This window comes from Danio aesculapii, chromosome 19, assembly GCF_903798145.1.
Source record: "Danio aesculapii chromosome 19, fDanAes4.1, whole genome shotgun sequence".
NCBI lineage: Eukaryota > Metazoa > Chordata > Actinopteri > Cypriniformes > Danionidae > Danio > Danio aesculapii.
In genome coordinates, this window is record NC_079453.1 from 8,972,129 (window position 1) to 8,994,569 (window position 22,441).

Here is a 22,441-nt window from a genome sequence, read left to right on the forward strand (position 1 = left end):
TATTAAAACAAAGTGGTTTAATAAAAAAAATCCTAAAATTCCCCAAAATTTAAAATTATCGATACCAAATGGTATGAAAAATTAATCACAAATGCTTTTTGCTGTATCGCCCAGCCCTGTTTAAACATTTTGTTCACTCTAAATGCCAGTTTTCAAAAGCAAGCACTAGCAGTTTTCAACATTTATAAGCAAGTAGAAAATAATTAGAATATTAGTTCTGAAAATTAGCAATGATTAAGAGTTTAAGACTCTTCAAAAGCCCACTGACCTCAAACACTTGACTGGCAGACTGAAGTTAAACACTAGCCTATCCTGCCTGCAGTCGCGGGACATGACTATTACCTGTCAAAGATGGCTCCCACCCCGGCGCTGTGAGCACTGTTCCTGTGCACGTGGAGACCGGTGGCCAGCAGAATGCCGTCCTTCACCGTGATGGAGCGATGAGAGAATGATGCTATGAGCAGTTCATTCCAGCCTGACAGACAAAGCAGAGCATGAGTGTGGACTTAATATTTAAAGAAATAAAATATTAATAGTGTTTTCTAGGGGAAGAAATCACTAAAAAAAACATTTTGCAGCTTCAGATAAATAATTAAAATTTGCAAAAACGTTACACAGAGTGGCAAAAGCTGAGCAAATGGGTTTACCGGCACGAAGCAGGATGACCTGGTCGTCCAGAGAGAGCTCGCTGAAGTGAGGGATCCGTTTGGCCCACTCCACCAAAGTGAACAGCTGTTTATCAGCGGCCTGGCAGATATTTGTGACTGGGTCGTTCGGCTGAGGAGAATAAAACAGAACCAACCATTAATTACCACTGCCCAAGGTCAACAAATCAATTTAGTGTCCAGCTATAAGTATTTAGGCTTTCTACTCGATCAGGAGCTTTCTTTCAAAGAACATATAGCAAATTTGGTTAGAAAATTGAGAGTTAAGCTTGGATTTTACTATGTGTGCAACATTTTTACCATTGATTGACTATGGTGATGTTTTATATATGACTGCTTCAACCAAATGTCTTCAGCCTTTAAACTCCATATATCACAGTGCTCTAAGGTTTGTTACTGGCTGTCAAAGACTTACTCATCATTGTGAATTGTATGCCAAAGCTGAGTGGCCCTCTCTGAGTGTAAGAAGGTACACCCACTGGATGACTCTTGTCTATAAGGCTCTTCTGGGATTGGTGCCTTCATACCTATGTTCCCTTCTTCATAAGTCTAAAAGCCAGTATGCCCTACGGTCAAGTGAATCTTATCATTTGACTGTTCCCCGGCTTCGAACTGAAATAGGGAAGGGAGCCTTTAGTCATGCCGCCCCCTCATCCTGGAATACTCTTCAGTCTGAACTAAAAATATCTGAGCTCATCCCAATGACATCGTTTCGCTTTATCCTTTTTAACAAACAACAACAGTCCATTTCTCAATGTATGTGTTTTTAATTTATTGAAATGTGGTAAAGCTGAACAACTGAACTGTATTTTTTACACTATATTGATTTTCTATTTATTATTAATAATATTATTATTATTATTTTTTTTTTTTTTCACAAGTCGTGTGTTGCAGACCTCTTGGCCAGGTCACCCTTGTGAATGAGATCTTGATCTCAATGGGTTTTTTATCTGGTTAAATAAAGAAATATATATATATATATATATATATATATATATATATATATATATATATATAAATATATCAAACAACCATTATAGGTTAAATGTAACAACAGTAAGAAAATGTAAATGATTAAAAAACTGTAAAACAGCTGATTCCAAGGCAGACCTGCGAATTTATCTGGAAAACCCACATAATACTTTGCAGACAAGACCCTCATAAGTCTTACCACAAGTGGACAACACTTATTAAATACAGGTAAAAAAAAACTGAGCTTGTCCGCTTTTGATCACTTCCACAGATAATTCAAAATGAACTGATCGGATTGCATTTGTACTGCAAATACTCATGTGATTGAATGGATATGACAAGTTAAAACAAAATACCACTTCCTGTTCACATGCTGACCTGACATGACCGTTTTTGGGATGTGTTGTAAAAATGAACTGAAACAAGGTTCATTTACTTGTTTTCCTGCTTGTGTCATGTCTTAATGGAGATCAAAATCATGCCCTTTCTCAGAAACCAGAGCAAAGCATATGATGAGATACAAGAACAAGAAAGTCACTGCAAATGGGAAGCACTGGAGCTATTTTTATACCTTGACATTACAATTGATTTTTATTTCGAGACTGCGGCCCAAAAAAAAAAAATCCAAATTCACACATACACAAAAGCTGTTGTGCTATTTTGTGGTTTTAACTAGATGACTGATCTTAGGAAAAAGCATAGTGTGTGTTCTGGTAGCTTGTTTAACCAAATTATTTTGATGGCACCATTTTGGCTCAGGCGAATTAGTTTTGTAAACTAATTAGTCCACTATATTACCTCACACCACACACACCTCCTTATTTGTGTCTTTGGGTGCTACATTTCCCAAATATTTGCACTTCGATATGGATTATTAGATTACCAGACTTATTTGCAGGAGCGAATCCTTCTATGGCAAGTGACAATTACCGTTTTAATGGTACTTAACGCCATTTTGTTTGTGCGCTGGAAGTTTGGTTTCCCTTTGTGAAATGAAAAAACAGACAACTGCCCACCCCTGAGGAGCAGAAAGACAAGTGCTCCTGAACACGACTCTAGTTTCAGTCGACTTTCGTTTGTTTGGTGTGTTAATGTCCAGCTTTTTGGTTCAAAGACAACAACACAGTTGTATTTTGTTGGTGCTAGTTGTTTGCTGTCTGCTTTTTTGTGTCAAGGCCCTAACATGAATGACTGTCTCCATTTATCTTCCTGTTTTTTTAAGATCCATGATAGACACGGTGGAGCAAACTCACTCAGAAACCAAATGGGAAATGGAACTCAAGTACGATTAAACCAAACTCAAGGCAGTGTAGACAGTGCAATGTATCTGCTATAATTGAGTTCACATTAGTGTGGGCATTTTAATATTTTTTGCTCATCTGGCTGAAATATTTGACAAGAAACATTGCTAATACAATCACTGTAGATGTTTTGTTGTCATTTACAATTCAAAATTAGCTCATTTAGTCTCTAGAGGTGATAACACCAGATATACGTAGTAGTATAGATAAATATCGATACTGAAATATTTGAAACGATTCAACCTTGCTTTTGGTTTATATCGATAATGGCTTTGTACTCTCGCACTCTCTCTTCTCACCAACAGGGTGATGAATAATTATTATTAATAATAATAATAAAAATAATAATAAGATATTAACATGTTTGTTTTATTCAGAAAATAAGATAGAAATTGCGCCAATTTATTTATTTATTTATATTTATTTCTTTCTTTCTTTCTTTTTGGATTTAAGGACTGCTGACAAACCTGGTATAAGCATTATATGGTTTACTTATTTTTTCCCTTTTTATTTAATTTGCATACTTTAAATGTGGCAGGATTTGTTCCCCATGGTATCAAAAATCGATATTTATCAAGGTATCGTATCAAAGTTGAAATTCCAGTATCATGTCAACACACAGTCTGACAGTACATCTCAAGCATCAAATCAAAGCTTTAACATGAATGACTGTCTCTATTCAACTTCCTGCTTTTAACCAATCCACCATCTCACTGCCAATGGCCTGCTACAATTACAGCTCAATCTCCTTGAAGATCTGAATCACGTAACGAAATAATCCCAGCACTAAAGGTCAATAATCCTCCTTAACACGCTTATAGGTTACTTACAGAGCTTCCCCCTGAGCTGCCATCAGCGTGCAGCTCAGTTTTCTGCTCTACGGCCATCTCTGCCTCCAGAATCTTCTCCACGGGCATCTCCTCATTGGCAGCGCTGGAGGACTCCACCTCTCCATCGCGCTCTTTGTTTCTCTGACGCTCCTCCTGAACGGCTGCATCGCACACAGGGAAATGAGGAAGAGGTACAAGACGGGGAAATGGAGATGAAGGGCAGAGTGCAGGATAGTGTGAAAAAGGCCAACATAATGGGGAAAAAGAATGTGAAAGGGGAGGGGGGGGGATGAATAGGTAAAACGGTAAAGATGGAAACAGATGTAGAGAGACACAGAGATATACAGATACATGTAGTTCCTGGTTAGTTTAACACATTCAATCACACACACACACACACACACACACACATTCAAAGTCCTCCAGCGACATTCCTTCTTCAATGACCCAGAAAAGGCTACAAAGTTGCCTTATTGCACATATTCATGACAACATTCTCACATGAATAGTGTTTCTGCTGCATTGTGTCATTTAAAGGGATCATACCATGTGGAATCAAAACACTGACGCACAATAACCTTCAAAAAATTATTTAGAGAAAAAAATAAAAACTTTGGCATCTGTCTAATGGCCTGTTTCCAGTGGTACTGTATGAGTGGTACGGTATGGAGTCACCTTTATCACACTTGTGTTTCCACTGCCAATAGTGTACCAATGGTTTGGTGGGTGTATGACAGAAATTTTACTCAACTCCATTCTCGCTCGAGGAAATGTAACGTAAAGCTGTACGGGTCGTTCACATATCATATGAGAAGCACTTCTTACAAAACAGTAAAAATGCTTTATACACATTAATACTTATGTATAAATGTTCATTACTAACCTTTCTATGAACATGATTTGATTATAACTGCAGATCAATAATGTGAAATAGCCTACTGTAACGTCTGCAATTATATAAAATAAACACAACACATATGAACACATACGGACCCTTACAGTCTCCGATACATTACAGAAAAACTACAGAAAAACTACACACAGCATATATTTAGTCCTTATTTGGGTATAAAAACAACCCGCAACCTTTCATCTGTACCTTTAATCTTCACCAGCACATGTATCCTGTTGTTAGAAAGTAATTCCGTGATTCCGAGTTGATAGTCCAAAAGCTCATGATAATAGTAAAACATGGCAGTTTGTTTATGCTTTAGGTTGCTGAAGGCAAATTTGCCTCTTTGTTTTTTCGCGCGTCACTATGCATTTGTCTATTACTATTTCAGACATTGATCAGATGTCAGAATTGCTTCAATAATCAAGCGCACATTATTATCATCAGGTCAAGAAGTTCGTTATATTAAATATAGACGCGTGGCGAGCGCAAACGGGAAAGAGAAACCGCTCACCCTTTAGACGGCCTTGTAAACAACTACGGGGCACAGGGTAGTTTTGCTATTCTTCTTGGTTTTGTGGCTGTTCATCAAGATGACGACATGGTTTGTTTAAGCTCGGGTAGACCATGGCTCGTTATCATATGTATATATTATTACAGTGTAATGTCTCGGCTTTGTATTTAAAAATGGTGCTTTTTGTTTTTGTTTGTTGTGTATGCACAAGTGACGTATCTCATGACGTATCACGTATCTGCGTGTCTTGCTCCGCCTTTCTGTACCCTTTTGTTGTGCTAGGTAACCTTTCGAAATTGTACCCAAAATGTTTTATGGTACGGTTTGCGCTGTGGTACCTTTTGACAGTGGAAACGGCCATAAAAGCGTACCAAACCATACCACTAAGTGGAAATGGACAAATAGAAGACACTTAAATGTCTACAGTGTCTACAAAAAAAAAAAAAAAGGAGTGGGTAAAATAAAATAAAAAAATAAAAAAATGAGTGCATATGGTCATGGTAAGGTAATTAGAAAATGGCAAATGAATATAACTCTTAAACACCAGAAATAAAAATATCAATATAATATGTTTTTTAATATAGTTACAAGTAAAAATGTGCTGTTTTTGTCTGTGCAGCACTTTTAATTCTGAATATCCATTTTCACATTAGAAATATGTCTCAAGTTCATTTTTAAAGTCATTAAGACAAAATCAGTCTGACAACGAAGGGATAGTTCAACCAAAAATTAAATATCAGCTATTATTTACTTATTCAAAACCTATTAGAATTCCTCTTTTCTGTTGAACAAATAAGTAATTTCGAAGAATGCCGGCCGATGGTAACCGTTTTCCTACTTTGGAAGTCAATGGATACAATCAACAAGCCTTTTTCAAAATACGAATGAGGGAAAGTAAACAATGAAATCATTTTCATTTTTGGGTGAACTATCCCATTATAGATCAGTTGGAAAACAAATGACTTCAAAAATATATCTTAAAGACACTAAAATGTGGATAAATTAAACCAGCCCTCTACGTTTAGCTTAAAAAACAAGATTGCTATAGCACTCAAAGTGGACCTAAAAAAATAAAAGATGACATGAACCCTTTAATGGCTGTGACTAAAATTCTACAGAGCAATTCATTCATCATTCCCACATACTCCCTCTCTCTCACACACACACACACACACACACACACACACACACACACACACACACACATATATATACAAGCATCCCTCCCTCCCTCCCTCCCTGCTTTCTCCTTACATCGTTGTCGTTCATCTTGGACCACTACAGAAGGAGAGGGAGGAAGAGAGAGAACGAGAGGAAACAAAAGAGGGAGAGAGGGGGACATGTGTTAGTGGTGACAACAGCCCTCCCTCCCCCTCTCCTCTCCTCTTCGGTTTGTGCTGTGATGTCTATGATAATGCCCTTTTTAACAGCTTATAAAATCTACACGTCTCTGCTATACCTACTGTAAGAGCTGGGCGGTAATTCGATATTGCTAATCATATAGCGCACGATATAGCGTGTTTGATTTAATGTTGGCTTTAATATTTGAATATAGCATGTTTGATTTAATCTTTCCATAATGTTTAAATATAGCATATTTCATTTAATGTTAGCATAATGTTTGAATACAGCATGTTTGATTTAATGTTAGCATAATGTTTTAATATAGCGTGTTTGATTTAATGTTAGCATAATGTTTAAATATAGCATATTTCATTTAATGTTAGCATAATGTTTGAATACAGCATGTTTGATTTAATGTTAGCATAATGTTTTAATATAGCATGTTTGATTTAATGTTAGCATAATGTTTTAATATAGCGTGTTTGATTTAATGTTGGCTTTAATATTTGAATATAGCATGTTTGATTTAATCTTTCCATAATGTTTAAATATAGCATATTTCATTTAATGTTAGCATAATGTTTGAATACAGCATGTTTGATTTAATGTTAGCATAATGTTTGAATACAGCATGTTTGATTTAATGTTAGCATAATGTTTTAATATAGCGTGTTTGATTTAATGTTAGCATAATGTTTAAATATAGCATATTTCATTTAATGTTAGCATAATGTTTGAATACAGCATGTTTGATTTAATGTTAGCATAATGTTTTAATATAGCATGTTTGATTTAATGTTAGCATAATGTTTTAATATAGCATGTTTGATTTAATGTTAGCATAATGTTTTAATATAGCGTGTTTGATTTAATGTTGGCTTTAATATTTGAATACAGCATGTTTGATTTAATGTTAGCATAATGTTTTAATATAGCGTGTTTGATTTAATGTTGGCATAATGTTTGAATATAGCGTGTTTGATTTAATGTTAGCATAATGTTTGAATATAGCATGTTTGATTTAATGTTAGCATAATGTTTGAATATAGCATGTTTGATTTAATGTTAGCATAATGTTTGAATATAGCATGTTTGATTTAATCTTTCCATAATGTTTAAATATAGCATATTTCATTTAATGTTAGCATAATGTTTGAATACAGCATGTTTGATTTAATGTTAGCATAATGTTTGAATACAGCATGTTTGATTTAATGTTAGCATAATGTTTTAATATAGCGTGTTTGATTTAATGTTAGCATAATGTTTAAATATAGCATATTTCATTTAATGTTAGCATAATGTTTGAATACAGCATGTTTGATTTAATGTTAGCATAATGTTTTAATATAGCATGTTTGATTTAATGTTAGCATAATGTTTTAATATAGCATGTTTGATATAATGTTAGCATAATGTTTTAATATAGCGTGTTTGATTTAATGTTGGCTTTAATATTTGAATACAGCATGTTTGATTTAATGTTAGCATAATGTTTTAATATAGCGTGTTTGATTTAATGTTGGCATAATGTTTGAATATAGCGTGTTTGATTTAATGTTAGCATAATGTTTGAATATAGCATGTTTGATTTAATGTTAGCATAATGTTTGAATATAGCATGTTTGATTTAATGTTAGCATAATGTTTGAATATAGCATGTTTGATTTAATGTTAGCATAATGTTTGAATATAGCATGTTTGATTTAATGTTAGCATAATGTTTGAATATAGCATGTTTGATTTAATGTTAGCATAATGTTTGAATATAGCATGTTTGATTTAATGTTTGCATATTACACCAATCCATATTTAGGTTTGTTTAAATGTGCACAAGTTTTGAATTGATCTTAAGTCTATCTCTAAAGAGAAGCGCTAGAATTTAGCAAAGATGAAACCAAGCTAACATTCTCAATAGTGCAGACAAAGCACTGTCCCATTACCAATTCAGTTGAAAGTGACTCCACTGATTTACTACAATATTGGCGCAACATTGGGAGATTATAGATAGGAAATTATAGTATTAATGTATTAAATGAATAATAGAATAAAAGTACAGCAATTGTTGTTTAAATATAGAATTAGTGCATTTGAATTTATTAATGTTTATTTTTATTATTTAGTAGTATTTAGTAGCAGTAGTAGCAGTTATTAATAATTTATCTACAGTAGATTATTTATTAACAAAAAGGAATTTTAAGTTTACTTGACAGCTTTTTAAAATATAAATATTGCACCTCAAATTTGTGATTATACCTCAGATATTGTCATGTTCTGACAATAAAAAAAGTTAAAATTAGCTGGCTGGTTTGACCAACTTCTATCTAGACCAGAGATGCCCAAATTAGGGCCAGCGGGCCAAAGTTGGCCCATTGTAACCTTTGATTTGGCCCACCATCCCATCTGAGAGGTGAGTGAGTATAATGAAGAGGGTTGGGGCGAATGCTTTTAACACAGAGATTGACATTTCTAATTTGACGTAACCTTTTTTGTTTGTTTTATTGCTGAGCTACAAAAAAGGAAAACTGAAATTAAAGGTTTCAATTAAATGTTGTAAATACTGTCACTTGACAGATATAGGACTATGCAGAGGACATCGGCGAGCAAATCAAGGCAAAAACTAGTGTAATTCTGTTAAAAATTAGACTGTTTTGTTTTTACTGTAGTAAGTTCATTACTGTATTAGTTAATATAAAGCAATGTTTTCTAGTCATTTTTAAACATTATTAAATAAATTAGGAAATTACCCATGTCAACTATATTTACCTTTGGCCCACCAGCCTCAATCAAGTTTGGTTTTTCACCCTTTATAAGAAAAAGTTTGGGCAGCCCTGATCTAGACGCAAAAAAAAAAAAAAACTTTAAGATTTGTGTTTGTCCATCTTTGTCCAATTGAACCAAATTCGGCAGCATACGTACTTGCCTGGGTAAAAAGCGTATTATTTTTTCCAGCTTATTATAGTTTCCAACTTATACCCATGCAGGCTTAATTAGAAGAGATATGAGATTCTACAACATTTGAGAATTGATTCAGAAATGTTAGAGAAAGAATCACAATGCTTTGATAAATCAAATATTCTTTTACATCCATCTCTAGATTAATTAAAATATTAATATAGAACCTCAGATTTGTGATTGTACCTCAGATATTGTCATGTTCTGACAATAAAACGTTTAAGTAATTGTCTGGTTTGACCTAATTCTATCCAGACGCAAAAAAAAAGGCTTTAAGATTTCATATTTATCATAATTATCGATAATGATTATTATTTTTAGTTCATAATCACCCAGCCCTACCTGCTTTTGTGAATACTGTTTCAGTTTAACCACATTTGAATAAGCTCAAACCCCTTATTTATCTCTCTTAGTTATGGACTAACATGTTGGACAAGTTAATTTACATAAACTAATTAAAAACAAATAAATAAATACATTTTGCAGGATTTGGCTACATCTGCATTTCCATCAAATCCTACGCACTAATTCTCCTATCAAACACTATCATTGCACCACTTCATCACAGCAAAACATATTTCACACAAGTCTTTCTGCTGCATCATATTCATGTTAATACAAACACTGTGACCAATGTACTGTGATTTACAAACAAATGATTATTAATCATGGGGCCGCTCATGAGGAAAAAAAACACTGACATCGCCCACTTCAAACTGCTTATAGGTCACCACCACCAGCGAAACTCCTATTCGACGTCTGATATGTGTATGTGTAAGGTTGTCTTCTTACCCTCTCTCTTCATCCCCATGGCCAGGCACTTCTGGTAGCGGCAGTACTGGCAGCGGTTCCTCTGGCGCTTGTCCACCAGACAGTCTTTATTGTCTCTGCAGGTGTAGCTCAGGTCCTTCCTCACAGTGCGCTTGAAAAAGCCCTTGCAGCCCTCGCAGCTGTACACTCCATAGTGCTTGCCTGGAGAGAACAGACGCCAGGTCAGTTTGTGGAGGTGGAAGATTAGTCACCAGATTGGAGAGACCCAATTTAGACAATTTCATAATGTTGTTGTTATATAAGTGTTACATCATGAAATAATATATACGAATCAAAGACAAGATGGCCAATTTTCTGCAATAAGACATCAAACTATCAGAGGTGGGAATCTTTAGAGACTTCACAATCTGATCTGATACTGGGAGTCGTGATCTGATTTCAAAACAATCCTTGACCTACATTTTCCCCTCTTTTCTTGGATTTGCAAACAGATCTTCACTTTTTTAATAAATATTTTTGGGGGGTTTTCACCTTTAACGTACAGGAGAGTGGAGATTAAAGACAGAAAAGTGAGGGGAGCAGAGAGGGGGAAAGGATCGGCAAAGAACCTCAAGCCGGGAATGGAACTTAGGTAACCGTGAGCACTCCTGTTCTATATATTGACACCAACCACTAGGCTATTTGGCGCTGACAGATCTTAACATTTGAACCGGAATTTGAGTTAGTGAATCCATTTATGGCACTGCCATTATAAAAACGGTTTATTTTATTATCAAAGCAATATACGCCACGAAAAGCTCTGAATGAAACATTGAAAAGCCAGATCACAAAGAGCGATTATAACGAACAAAGCATCTATTCCAAATAAAAAAAGAGCCTTCCCTTTTACAGTTTATTTAGAGCCTTTTAACAAAAAAAAGGTTTTAAAAAAAAAATATATTTATATAAAAATATTTGGAAATTATATTTATTTTTATAACATTCTTCAGTAATTCTAAACTGAAGCAGGTCGCACACCAGATGAAAAGTGCAGCCAGCGTCTTTAAAACTCTTACGTTTGTCCATCTTTGTCCATATTTGAAGCATATTCAGCAGTATATGTTTATTAGTCAATCATTCATTAATTCATTTTCCTTTGGCTTAGTTTTATTTCAGAGGTCGCCACAGTGGAATGAACCACCAAATATTTTGGCATATGCTTTACGGAACGGAAGCCCTTCCAGCCACAACCCAGATCTTGGAAACATCCATACACTCATACACAACAGCCAATTTAGTTCATCCAATTCACCTACAGCGCATGTCTTTGGACTGTGTGGGGAAACTGCAGCACTCTGCACTGCAGAACATGCAAACTCCACACAGCCGGGACTTGAAACAGCGACCTTCTTGCTGTGAGGCGACAGTGCTAACCACTGAGCCATTACACCGCCAAGGTTTATGATTTTTTTTTATGTATATTATTTTATATTTATTATATGTTTATTATTGTTTCTAGCTCTCACCCACGCAGGCTTAATTTAAAGAGAATCGATTATGAAGTTTCGAGAATTTATTCAGAGTGGTTGAAGAAAAAAAACTAAAAAATTTGCAATGCTTTAATGAATGAATTTTTTTCTCCCACCCCTAGAAATTACATTCAAAAAACAGATTTTATATACACCGGAATATATTAAAGTGTTTACTTCATAGCCTTAAAATAACTTCTTTGAACAATTGTTACAAAAAAAAGGATGAAATCATGTTATATCATTATACATTTACATTTAGCAGACGCTTTTATCCAAAGCGACTTACAAATGACCAAAGCGACTTACAAATGATAACAAATGTACTTAATTTAGAAAATGTTAAAATATATCAAATTAAATGAAGTTCTTACTAACTTATATTTTAAAATGTCTTCTTGATTAAAAGGTAATAAGCCTGCACTGTGATAAAAGTATGAAGTGAGTCAGCATTTTTTCCTTTCAGTAGGTAGAAAATATTCAGTAGGTATTTATATCTTTCTGGTATAAAAACTTCTGATTTCACATACCCAAAATGATGATGCTATTGACCTTATTCTTGGCATAGGAGCGGGTGCTGTCATTGGAATCTTTTTTTGGCTCAATACTTTGGGTCTCATTCACTTCCATTGATATTTAGGTCTTAAAAGCAGCTTGTTATGCTGGTTGACGTTGCGAACTGACATTTTCTAATAACATTATTCTACTTTTTTTAAGTATAATCATGAACACAATTGTTTGTAGAGCAAGTAGTTTGACCGTTTTCTGCCGTTTATTATTCATAGTCATCTAAAACAATCGCAAAAATGGGTGCATTTCCGCATTGCAGAATAAGGCCAATACCTTTTTAGGTTTGCAATTTAAATCAGTAGCTAAAAAGAACATGTTTTATTCAGAATAGTTCATGTGATGTACCAGAGGAGCGGTCTCCACAGATGGCACACAGGCGTTTCTGTGAAACCATGGGTCCTGGACTGTGAGAGGACAGCGGCTTCAAACCAAAGGGCGGTTTCACGTCATCAGAGCTGCTGACAGCATGTAGACCCGACATGGACACGGTGGAGTTGATCTGAGGAGGATGATGATGATGAGACGTCAAAATGGAAAAAGAGTGGCAGGAAAATTGCACATTATATTTTAGATAAATAACATAACTCTTACATTTTTGTTAGTGTTAAAAATCCAATCAGAAGTTAACAGAAAAATACATGTTAATTTTTTTATGATAAGTAATTTCTCCCCAAATCATTCAAGCAGCATTTCATCTCTAATAAAACCCTCTGAACACATGATCAACTTTTTTGATTTCATTTTGATGTAATCTGAACACAGCCCTTCACAAAAAGACGATATTTAATCATCCAAACTGAACATTTATGAGCAGCAGCAAAGAGAAAAAGGTTTATGCGAAAGAGAAGTGACTAGAAAACGAAAAAAAGCATTGCAGAGCGAGGAACTGAGCGAGGGTACAAGGTCTCACCTCTGCGTTTCTGGAAAACATGTTCATCTGTGAAGCAGAAATGCAGTGATAAGGAGCGCGCAAAAAAAAAGCTTCTGGATTGAGGGTTTAGGTGCTAAAGAATCACTAAATCCACTATGAAATTTTAGTTTGTTAAGAGTAAAATTTAGGCTGTCAAAAAATAAATCTGGCTTAGATCGGCAGAAGCATACCTGAGAGACTTTGGAAATTAAGGTCAAAATACCAGTAGGTCTGTTAAAGATTAACAGTTTTAGAGGGAAACACTACAATTATCTTGGAGAATAAACTGGGATTTTTACAATGAATTTGTTCGCATAAATAGAGAAATCTATATACAAATGCAAGTACTGAAAGACAGTAATAGTGAAATTTGTGTGCAAAGTAAAAGCTTATTTCATATGTTTCAAAATATAATTTTACAGATAAATTTAAAGCAGTCTTTACTCCTGTACTCAGTTTCACATGATCATTTAAAAAAAAAAAACATTATAATATTAATATCAAAAATTGTGCTTTATAAATATAAGTATTAATTCTCAAAAACTTACTGACCTTAAACCTTCATACTGTAATATACATTGCAATGCTGATAACTTAAAGGGATAATTCACCCAAAAACTATTATTTCACTCATTTACGCTTTTACACCCTTGTTCAAAACCTGTTTGGGTTTCTTTATCATTTTGAACACAAAAGATGACATTTTGAAAGAAAGCTGAACCGTTTAGATCAATAGTACTTGTTTTTACTACTATGGCAGTAAATGGCTACAGGTTTTCAGCATTCTTTAAAATGTCTTCTCGTGTTCAATCAAAGAAAAGAAACTCAGACTTCTAACCACTCAAGAAGAAGTAAATGGTGAGTTAATTATAATTTGAGTGAACTATCCCTTTAACTACTGTGCAGCATTCTGACTGTCATAATCATCTAAATAAAAAAACCTAACATAAATCTAGTACTATCATGGTATTATCATGATAAAAATCTAGTTTTATAATGGTAGATTTAGATTTATAACCACTTGAGCGATATTAAATGAGTAAACTTTAATTTTTGAGTGAACTATGCCTTTATCTACTGTGCTGCTTTCTGACTGTAATCTCCATGATATAAATAGAAAAATAAATTTAAATATAGTATTATCATGGTAAAAATCTAGTATTATCATGGTAGATTAAGATATATAACCACTTGAGGGAGTGTACATAAGTTGATGTTTATTTTTGAGTGCACTATCCTTTAACTACTGTGCATCTTCATTATCTAGATAGAAAAAAAGACATAAAAATCTAATATCATCATGGTAGAAATCTAGTACTATGATGGTAGATTAAGATTTATAACCACTTGAATAAGTTGTTTTCATTTTTAGGTGATCTACTGTGCAGCTTTCTAACTGTAACCTTTAAAAAAGGAAAGAAATTAACTTAAATCTAGCATGATCATGTTCTAAAAAAATCCTGATGGCAATAACAAGCTGAACTCTTATTCTTTGAGTGCCCTCAACACAGAATGAAACCCTGCTGAAAAGCTGCTCACCTGTGGGCTGCTGATGGGGCCGTAGCCCACCGAGGGAGTTCCAGGAAGGCAAGGAGACCCCAGGGATGAGCTGATGACCGAGAAGGGTGAGCCCATGCTGCTGATGGGACTGTTCACAGCCGAAGTGATGGGTGGGAGAGAAGTCATGGCGGCAGCTGAAGGGGCCAACGGGGGCGAACGCTGACCTGATGGTGGTGAGGAAACGGATGAACTGTCTGGACTACGAGAATCTGTGAAGACAAGACAAAAGATTATACATTGAATACAAAGTGGACAATCAATTTAAATAAATGATACAAGGCAAATTTTAATTTACTCTCCCTCGGGCCATCCAAGAGCATCCGTAGATTAGAAAAATACAAAGATATTTTTTATCTGAAATTGTGACCTTTTAGTGATTCATTGAATGCAAAAAAAATTATACAGGCAAACAAAATAAATACCTGAGGCTCCTGATGATACACTGGGGTCTTATGAAGCAAAACGATCAGCCTGTGCAAGAAACTGAATATTATTTATAGAACGGCTAGGCGATAAAACAGTAACGATAATGTATCGCTACATAATTTCGCCCAGAAAAAGCAACAGCATTTCTATTTATTCTAAATATATTTAGCCAATTATCATAAAAACCAAACCACAGTTACATTTCATGATAGGTGATATTATATATAACAATATTTAAGATTACTAAAATGAAACACACCATTTAAATTGTGCCTTTTAAGTCAGAAAACAAACTGTTTTAGGATTTGATATAAATATTAGAACATGCTGAAATTAGGAAAATCATTTCTCTTAAAAAGATTAAGTTAATATTTACACATTTTATAAATATTGATCAGAAATATTGCAAGTTAGATTTGTGAAATGTCTATCTAGTTGAGGTGTTTGCCACATTTGTACAATACAAGAGTTGTTTAAAGTAACAATAAAAGTCTGGTTTCTAAAACTCACACTCTAAAGCAAAAACTCCCCTTTAAACTTGAATGAAATAGAGATTTGACATTTGCAATGACAGTTATTGATAATGACCCAGCCCTAATTCTTTAATCTACAGCCTTGCCACACTACACCATATTTGATAATGGCAGTCTGGAGCAGGAGCACAAGTAAATGCCATTTTGATTAACAATTAGGGCTGCATAATATATAATTTCAGCATCGATACCGCAAAGTATCTGCAACAGTCACATCGCTAGATATGCAAATTTGAGTCTGAATTCTATTTGACCAGGAGCTGAAGAATTGTATTTAATTACTGTATTTATACCATTTATGAAACAAAAAAACAATTCTAAGTCTGAATTTTAGTCGCTTCTTGTCCAAATATCTACATTTCAAAATGAAAAGAAGATTATATAACTTACTCCACTTTGACTGGCTTTAAGGGGAAAAAAAACATACTTTTGATTTAATTTCTTCTTAAGTTAAAAACAAAACAATATTTTTACTTGATTAAGAATTTTTAGATATTTGGACTAAAAATTTAGGAAAAGCATGTTTTTTTTAGCATTGTGATTATTCAATTTATGTCTTTCAATACTGATAGCCTTAATAACAATACTATAAATGTGTTCTTTCTCATAATTGTAAACAAACAGCAAGAGCTTGAAAGCAAATTTAGATTTGCAGAATATATTTTTGAAACAGCAAGCGTATGCTCCAGATTGCCATGTAAATCATCATGCTGTGGATGTAAAAATGTTGTAAATAATGTTCAGTTTCTTGCACTGATCGAACATTTCACTTCATAAGGTCACAATATATTGACAGAAGCCACAAGTGTTAATCTTGTATAGCTGTATTCATCTTTAATTTTCAAATTTCAGATACAGCAGCTTGACATGTATTTTAAGAACATTGGGTTATTGCAGTTTTAGCTAAAAAACAAATTGTCTTAAAATGTTTTAATGAATAAAAAACTGAATACACTACATCTTAAATAGCTGGAGAGAAATATTCATCAATTTTTGGGGGCCTTTTGCAAAGGTTTGTCTTCTGTAATGCAACTCAGGCAAACAAAGCTATACAAATTAACCACCTTAACAATACTACAATCATATAAAAATCATATTCGGGGCACTAAGCCTTAGAAAGGGCAATTAAAACCAAGTTTACAACTCTAAGTGTAAATTTCACCGTGCAAACATGGAGCCACATGTGGGTATAAAAGCAAAACAGTCTCACCTCTGCTGTCGCCCATGTTGTGCAGCCGGGTTCTGCTGTTCACACCGACTCTCTTGCTCTGATGTCGGGTGGCTTTCGAACTCAAGACCGCGGACTGAGGCCCGGGCCCGTGGATCTTTTACCAACCGAAGTGATCCCTGCAGTTCCCAAAACATCGCGTAAATGACACCAATGAACATTTATACAAATAATTTATAGATATAACTAGTCGATATGCTTTAAAAACACTTATATTACATTTCTATGTAAATGGCAAAAGCTTTAATTTTACGATCTGTTTCTTGACTTTTAGCTTGCAAAAAAATGCATTCAGTGAATTTTGTATATTAGTTTGATGAAATAGGACTTTTAAAGGGAAACCATGTCAAATGTAATTTTTAGTATCGGCTAGCCGATTAGCTTGTAATGGTAACGTTAGGTTTAATTTACCAGCAAAACAAGTCTCATTTTACCCCCTTAAACCTGTTGAAAATACATAATTAAAATCATTAATTGCGTTTTAGTAAACGACAGCTATTTATATTACGAGTGTTATCTGTTTAAACACATTTTTATTCGGCTAATCGACTCAGCTAGCATGTTAGCTAAACGCTAATAACTCTGCAAGAACAAATTACAGCTCGCAAACAAACCTCGAAAAAATACAAATACGAGTATTATAATACAAGTAATAGCAATTTATACCTGTCGGGAAATGTAAACAACAGCAGCATTAACCCGAGTTACGTTAATACGATAAAGATTTATGTTTAAAATGGCTTATTTAGGGCCGCGACTCTCCGTCCCCATCTCTTCGGTGTGATTCTCACAGTTGCCCTGTTCTTCCTTTCTGAGGAGGAAACTGAAGCTGTTTACGTCCGCGCATCGAAACCGACGCCATTTTGGCTCATATAATAGACGATTTGAGCCAAAATGTCTAACTCCAAATTTAGTTTTCTGCAGTGAAAGTGCATTTATGTAACAGCCTCTGAGTCATTCTTTAAAAGTGTGTCGCATTAACTTCACACATTAATATACAACTTAATTACAGACGTTGTTCTAAATGTACAGCTATGGAACTGGATCTGGATTTTTTTGCTCCAAATTTAAAGTAAAAATGTTGTCAATGTCTTTAGAAGAAGGAAAAATTATATTTGGTGCAGTATTCTTGATGTTCTATTACAGCAAATTAAAACATTTGTCATTCAGGTCAATTGTCATTACTTGAAAAAACAAAACATTAATTGACATTAATATTAAACACAAATATTGGCTGATGAGATTTGGGAAGAAGCCCTGTCGAGAAAAAAGAAAGGGTCGATAAACTCAAGACATTAATTAATATAATTTAAAGTTTTACATTGCCTTCGCTTCTCTAAAACACGATTAAGTAAAATATTTCCCTCTGTATCGAGAGGGGCCTGGCTGCAGACGCAATCTGAGCTGCAGGTAATGCTTTTGAATGGGCTCACATAACCCCTAACCGTATCCACAAAGACTACAGAATACACAACATGTATATAAAGGGACTTTGTTACCATCACAGTGACGTCACTAGCTTCATTGAGTGCATTGTGTCTGACATTTCATCTCTGACAGATCCAATCTCAGCTTGCATCATAAAGGCTGCATCCAGATACTGTTGTCTGTATCTCCTAAATGTGGCAGATGTGGTGGGGCAGAAGGGGCTTTGGCACATTAATTTTGGTTTTGTCCTGTTTTGGTCCAACATTTTTGAATTGTTTTCCAGTGCTTATGGAACCAATATCCAACCTGACTACAATTTGGCTATTTTTTGGATATTCTAATAAAAATAGACACCTTTCTGTTAACCTAACAGCAAGTCCTGATGGTTGGCATGATTACAGCTAAAAAGATGATCTTACTCCAAAAGCTCCCTGTTAACAGAGATGGTTGAACAAGTTGCTTTATGTCATTCACATGGAACAACTACATCTTGAAACTTCACAGATAAAAGCTGAAACCACATGGTGACCTGTCTTAAGACTCTTGGGAATCTAGCAATTTAAGTTTGTAAATCTTCATCTTTATTTCTAATCTATATATTCATGACACTGGCTTTGTAAAAATGTAAGTAGTCATCTCTTGTGTGTGTGTGTATATATATATATATATATATATATATATATATATATATATATATATATATATATATATATATATATATATATATATATATATATGTTTGGTAACAGAGACGAGCCATCCTTTTTTTGGTCAAGGTGGGGGGTTAGTGACAATTATTCTGTACTACTTTCTTTTTTTTATTGGTATTGTACTGCTTTGTTAAATATTTTATAAAAGTTAACCCTACAGAAAAAAACAGCTTAAACCAGCCTAGGCTGGTTGGCTGGTTTTAGCTGGTCGACCAGCCTGGTTTTAGAGGGGTTTTGGCCATTTTCAGCCTGGTCTTAGCTGGAAAACAACTGACCAGCCTAGCCAGGCTGGGAGCCCAGCCAAAACCAGCTGTCCAGCTTAAACCAGGCTCATTTTCCAGGCTGACCAGCTAAGACCAGGCTGGAAATGGCCAAAACCCCTCTAAAACCAGGCTGGTCGACCAGCTAAAACCAGCCTAGGCTGGTTAAGGCTGGATTTTTCAGCAGGGAAATAAAACAAAATATTACAAAACACACAAATATTAACACTTCACTCAAACCCATAACTAAGTTCACTCTTAATTTTTCTCATCAAAACTTTCCATCAGTTTGCCATCACAAAACCCATTCATTTCAATGGCTTGCATCATGCAAACGCCCGTTTGTTTGAATGGCTATTTTTGTATCTTTTAGCCATTTCCTTTCTGTACAACCAAATAGAGACATTTTGAGAAAATATAAATTTTTATGTGCTATAAAGGGACTTTAACATGTATATAAACATGTATATAAAGGGACTATTTTAAGCTTTACTGTAATATCGAATACGTGCAGTTTAAAGTTCTGTTCTTGTACAGAAAGGCTATATTGAACATATCAAAACCAACAGTAAATAAATGTTTAAAGTCAAAGAAACGCTGTTTATCTACTCAAATAATCCTGAAAAATTGTCCAATTTCAAACAAAAACATAGCAGCCCAACTGTATCATTGAAAATAATAATAAATATTTATTGAGGAGCTCAGTGGTTAGCACAGTTGCCTCACAGCAGGAAGGTCGCTGGTTCAAGTCCGGCTGGGTCAGTTGGCACTTCTATGTGGAGTTTGCATGTTCTCCCCGTGTTTGCGTGGGTTTCCCCCGTCCAAAGACATGCGCTATAGGTGAATTGGGTGAACTAAATTGGCCATAGTGTATGATTGTGTTTAAAATAGCGTGTATATGGGTGTTTCCCAGTACTGGGTTGTGGCTGGAAGGACATCCGTTGCGTAAAACATATGCTGGAATAGTTGGCGGTTCATTCCGCTGTGGCAACCTCTGATAAATCAGAGAGTAAGCCGAAGCAAAATGAACAAATAAGCAAACTAAGCATATTAGAATAATTTAAGAACTACGTGACATTTACGGTCAAAGAGTTTGTAAAATTATTTATTTTGTTTTCAGCTTAGTCCAGGGATGTCCAAACTAGGTCCTGGAGGGCCAGTGTCCTGTTGACTTTAGCTCCAACACGCCTGCAAAGAAGTTTCTAGTATATCTAGTTCGATTGATTAGGGTTGGAGCTAAACTCTCTAGGACACCTACCCTCCAAGACCGAGTTTGGACACCCCTGGCTTGGTCCCTTTATTTATCAGGGGTCACCACAGTGGAATGAACCGCCAATTTATCCAGAGCACCTGGAGGAACATGCAAACTCCACACAGAAAAGCCAACTGACCCAGGCGAGGCTTGAACCAGCGACCTTCTTGCTGTTAGGCGATTGTGCTACCCACTGCGCCATCATGACGCCCAATAATTTGTAATATTATTATTATTTTAAATATTTATCCATATTTAAAGAGCCCATATTATAGATGAAATAGGGTCATATTTAGGTTGTAAGGGTTTCCAACAACAGTCTAATATGCATGCAAGGTCAAACAACACTTTGATGGTCTTATAATATGCATTTATTTTTACCTAGTTATCCCAGCGACTCCCATATGATTCGTTCAGCGATTCATTTGTACCCAAACCCGTCCACAGCGCGAAGCTAATCTGCGCTGATTGGACCAATGACAGGCTGCTGCGATTGGTCGACGACACTGACAGGCTTCAGGGCGAGACAGAGTGAAATGCCCAGCAGATTATCAACAATATAAAAGTAGTCAGTGCATACACGCTTCATAGTGGATTTTGGCTGCCAGTGGGTGAATGTAAATACAGACGATGGACTAGAAAATACTGACGACTAACTATTTTATCTAGCAAAAAGTCCAAGAACTGGCGAGGATATGTCCTAGCAGTCTACTTGCTCTTTTTACACACACGCACACACAGGGCCGGCGCGTCCAGAATAGAGACGGCGCGGCGGCGACACCTCCCTCCCCCTCCGCGTCCTCAGTTACATCCGCGATTACAACCCTAAGATTTCAACCGCGACACCCCCCACCCCCCACCCCCCCCGGTCCTCATTTTACAAACGGGTCCCTTTGATCACCCTTTGCCTAGAGCTTTACCCTATTCAGAGACACACACACACACACATCAACCTCCTAAGAGGAGACACTCACACAAACGACCGTCCTCAGAGGAGCCACACACACACACATTACACACACACACATAGCTGACTATCCATAAACAAAGCGGCACGCGTCGCGTTTTCAACGTAGCTTTACACGCGATATGAGAATATAAAGAGTTGACCTGATACAGCACACGCGGTTACAAGTAACAAAACACAACTAAATGCATAATTTGCAAGCTAGAGTAAAGGAGGCAACAATTTTAATCGCACGTACTTACACTGGTGAAATGGGGGAAGAAACTGATTCATGATCCACTGATCCTTGTTCTGACAGTCTTTACCGATCCTTCCTTTAACAAACGGATGAAGTCTTCTTTGTAAGCAGGTAGTTTCCAGAGGCTCTCGATCTGCTCAAGGCTAGGCTATATGCTAAGGTTTCATCTTTGGGTGAACTGTCAATAATCTCCATCTGCACAGCGTGACTTCATTCTACCGGTGTCTGTGTGTGTCTCTGTGTGTGTGTGTGTGTGTGACTTTTTTCTGTTAGTGGGCGGGGCCGCAGGTTTCAAATCTCCCGGGCTTGCACTACTTGTGTTTCGTAGCTGCGTCATCGCGAAACACCTAATAACTCGTTATCAAGACGACTCGTTTGAAGCACTATGAGTCGACTCTTTTATAGATGAATCAATAGTTTTAAACACTGTAAACTTACAGATTTAAGCCTTAGCTGGACATTTCACTTCACTTAGAGCTGTGTGACACACTACATGGAAGGGCATTTTCAAAAAGCCATAATATGGGCTCTTTAACTCATATTTTCACTCGCCCAAAACATTTCTTCTACTGTGAACCCTTAAACATTTCAGTCAATATCACAGACG

The 22,441-nt window shown here is 35.5% G+C and overlaps 1 protein-coding gene across 8 annotated transcripts in view; it reads right to left on the reverse strand.

Annotated features, from left to right (window-relative positions):
* The window catches only part of rxrba (retinoid x receptor, beta a), a 31,406-nt gene extending 13,630 nt beyond the window's left edge, over positions 1 to 17,776 (reverse strand). For 2 of the 8 annotated variants that reach the window (XM_056479604.1, XM_056479601.1), the window contains exons 1-10: positions 17,646 to 17,776; positions 16,962 to 17,098; positions 14,772 to 15,001; positions 13,233 to 13,259; positions 12,668 to 12,821; positions 10,266 to 10,445; positions 6,429 to 6,452; positions 3,769 to 3,929; positions 648 to 777; positions 343 to 475 (exon numbers count right to left, since the gene is read on the reverse strand). In XM_056479604.1, coding sequence (XP_056335579.1) covers positions 343 to 475; positions 648 to 777; positions 3,769 to 3,929; positions 6,429 to 6,452; positions 10,266 to 10,445; positions 12,668 to 12,821; positions 13,233 to 13,259; positions 14,772 to 15,001; positions 16,962 to 16,977 — 1,055 coding nt within the window. In that variant the 5' untranslated portion in view covers positions 16,978 to 17,098; positions 17,646 to 17,776. Of the gene's footprint in view, positions 1 to 342; positions 476 to 647; positions 778 to 3,768; positions 3,930 to 6,428; positions 6,453 to 10,265; positions 10,446 to 12,667; positions 12,822 to 13,232; positions 13,260 to 14,771; positions 15,002 to 15,214; positions 15,264 to 16,961; positions 17,099 to 17,645 lie in introns of all 8 variants that reach the window. The other 6 variants (XM_056479607.1, XM_056479602.1, XM_056479608.1 and 3 more) reach the window with 4 other exon arrangements.
* Positions 17,777 to 22,441: the final 4,665 nt, after the last annotated feature.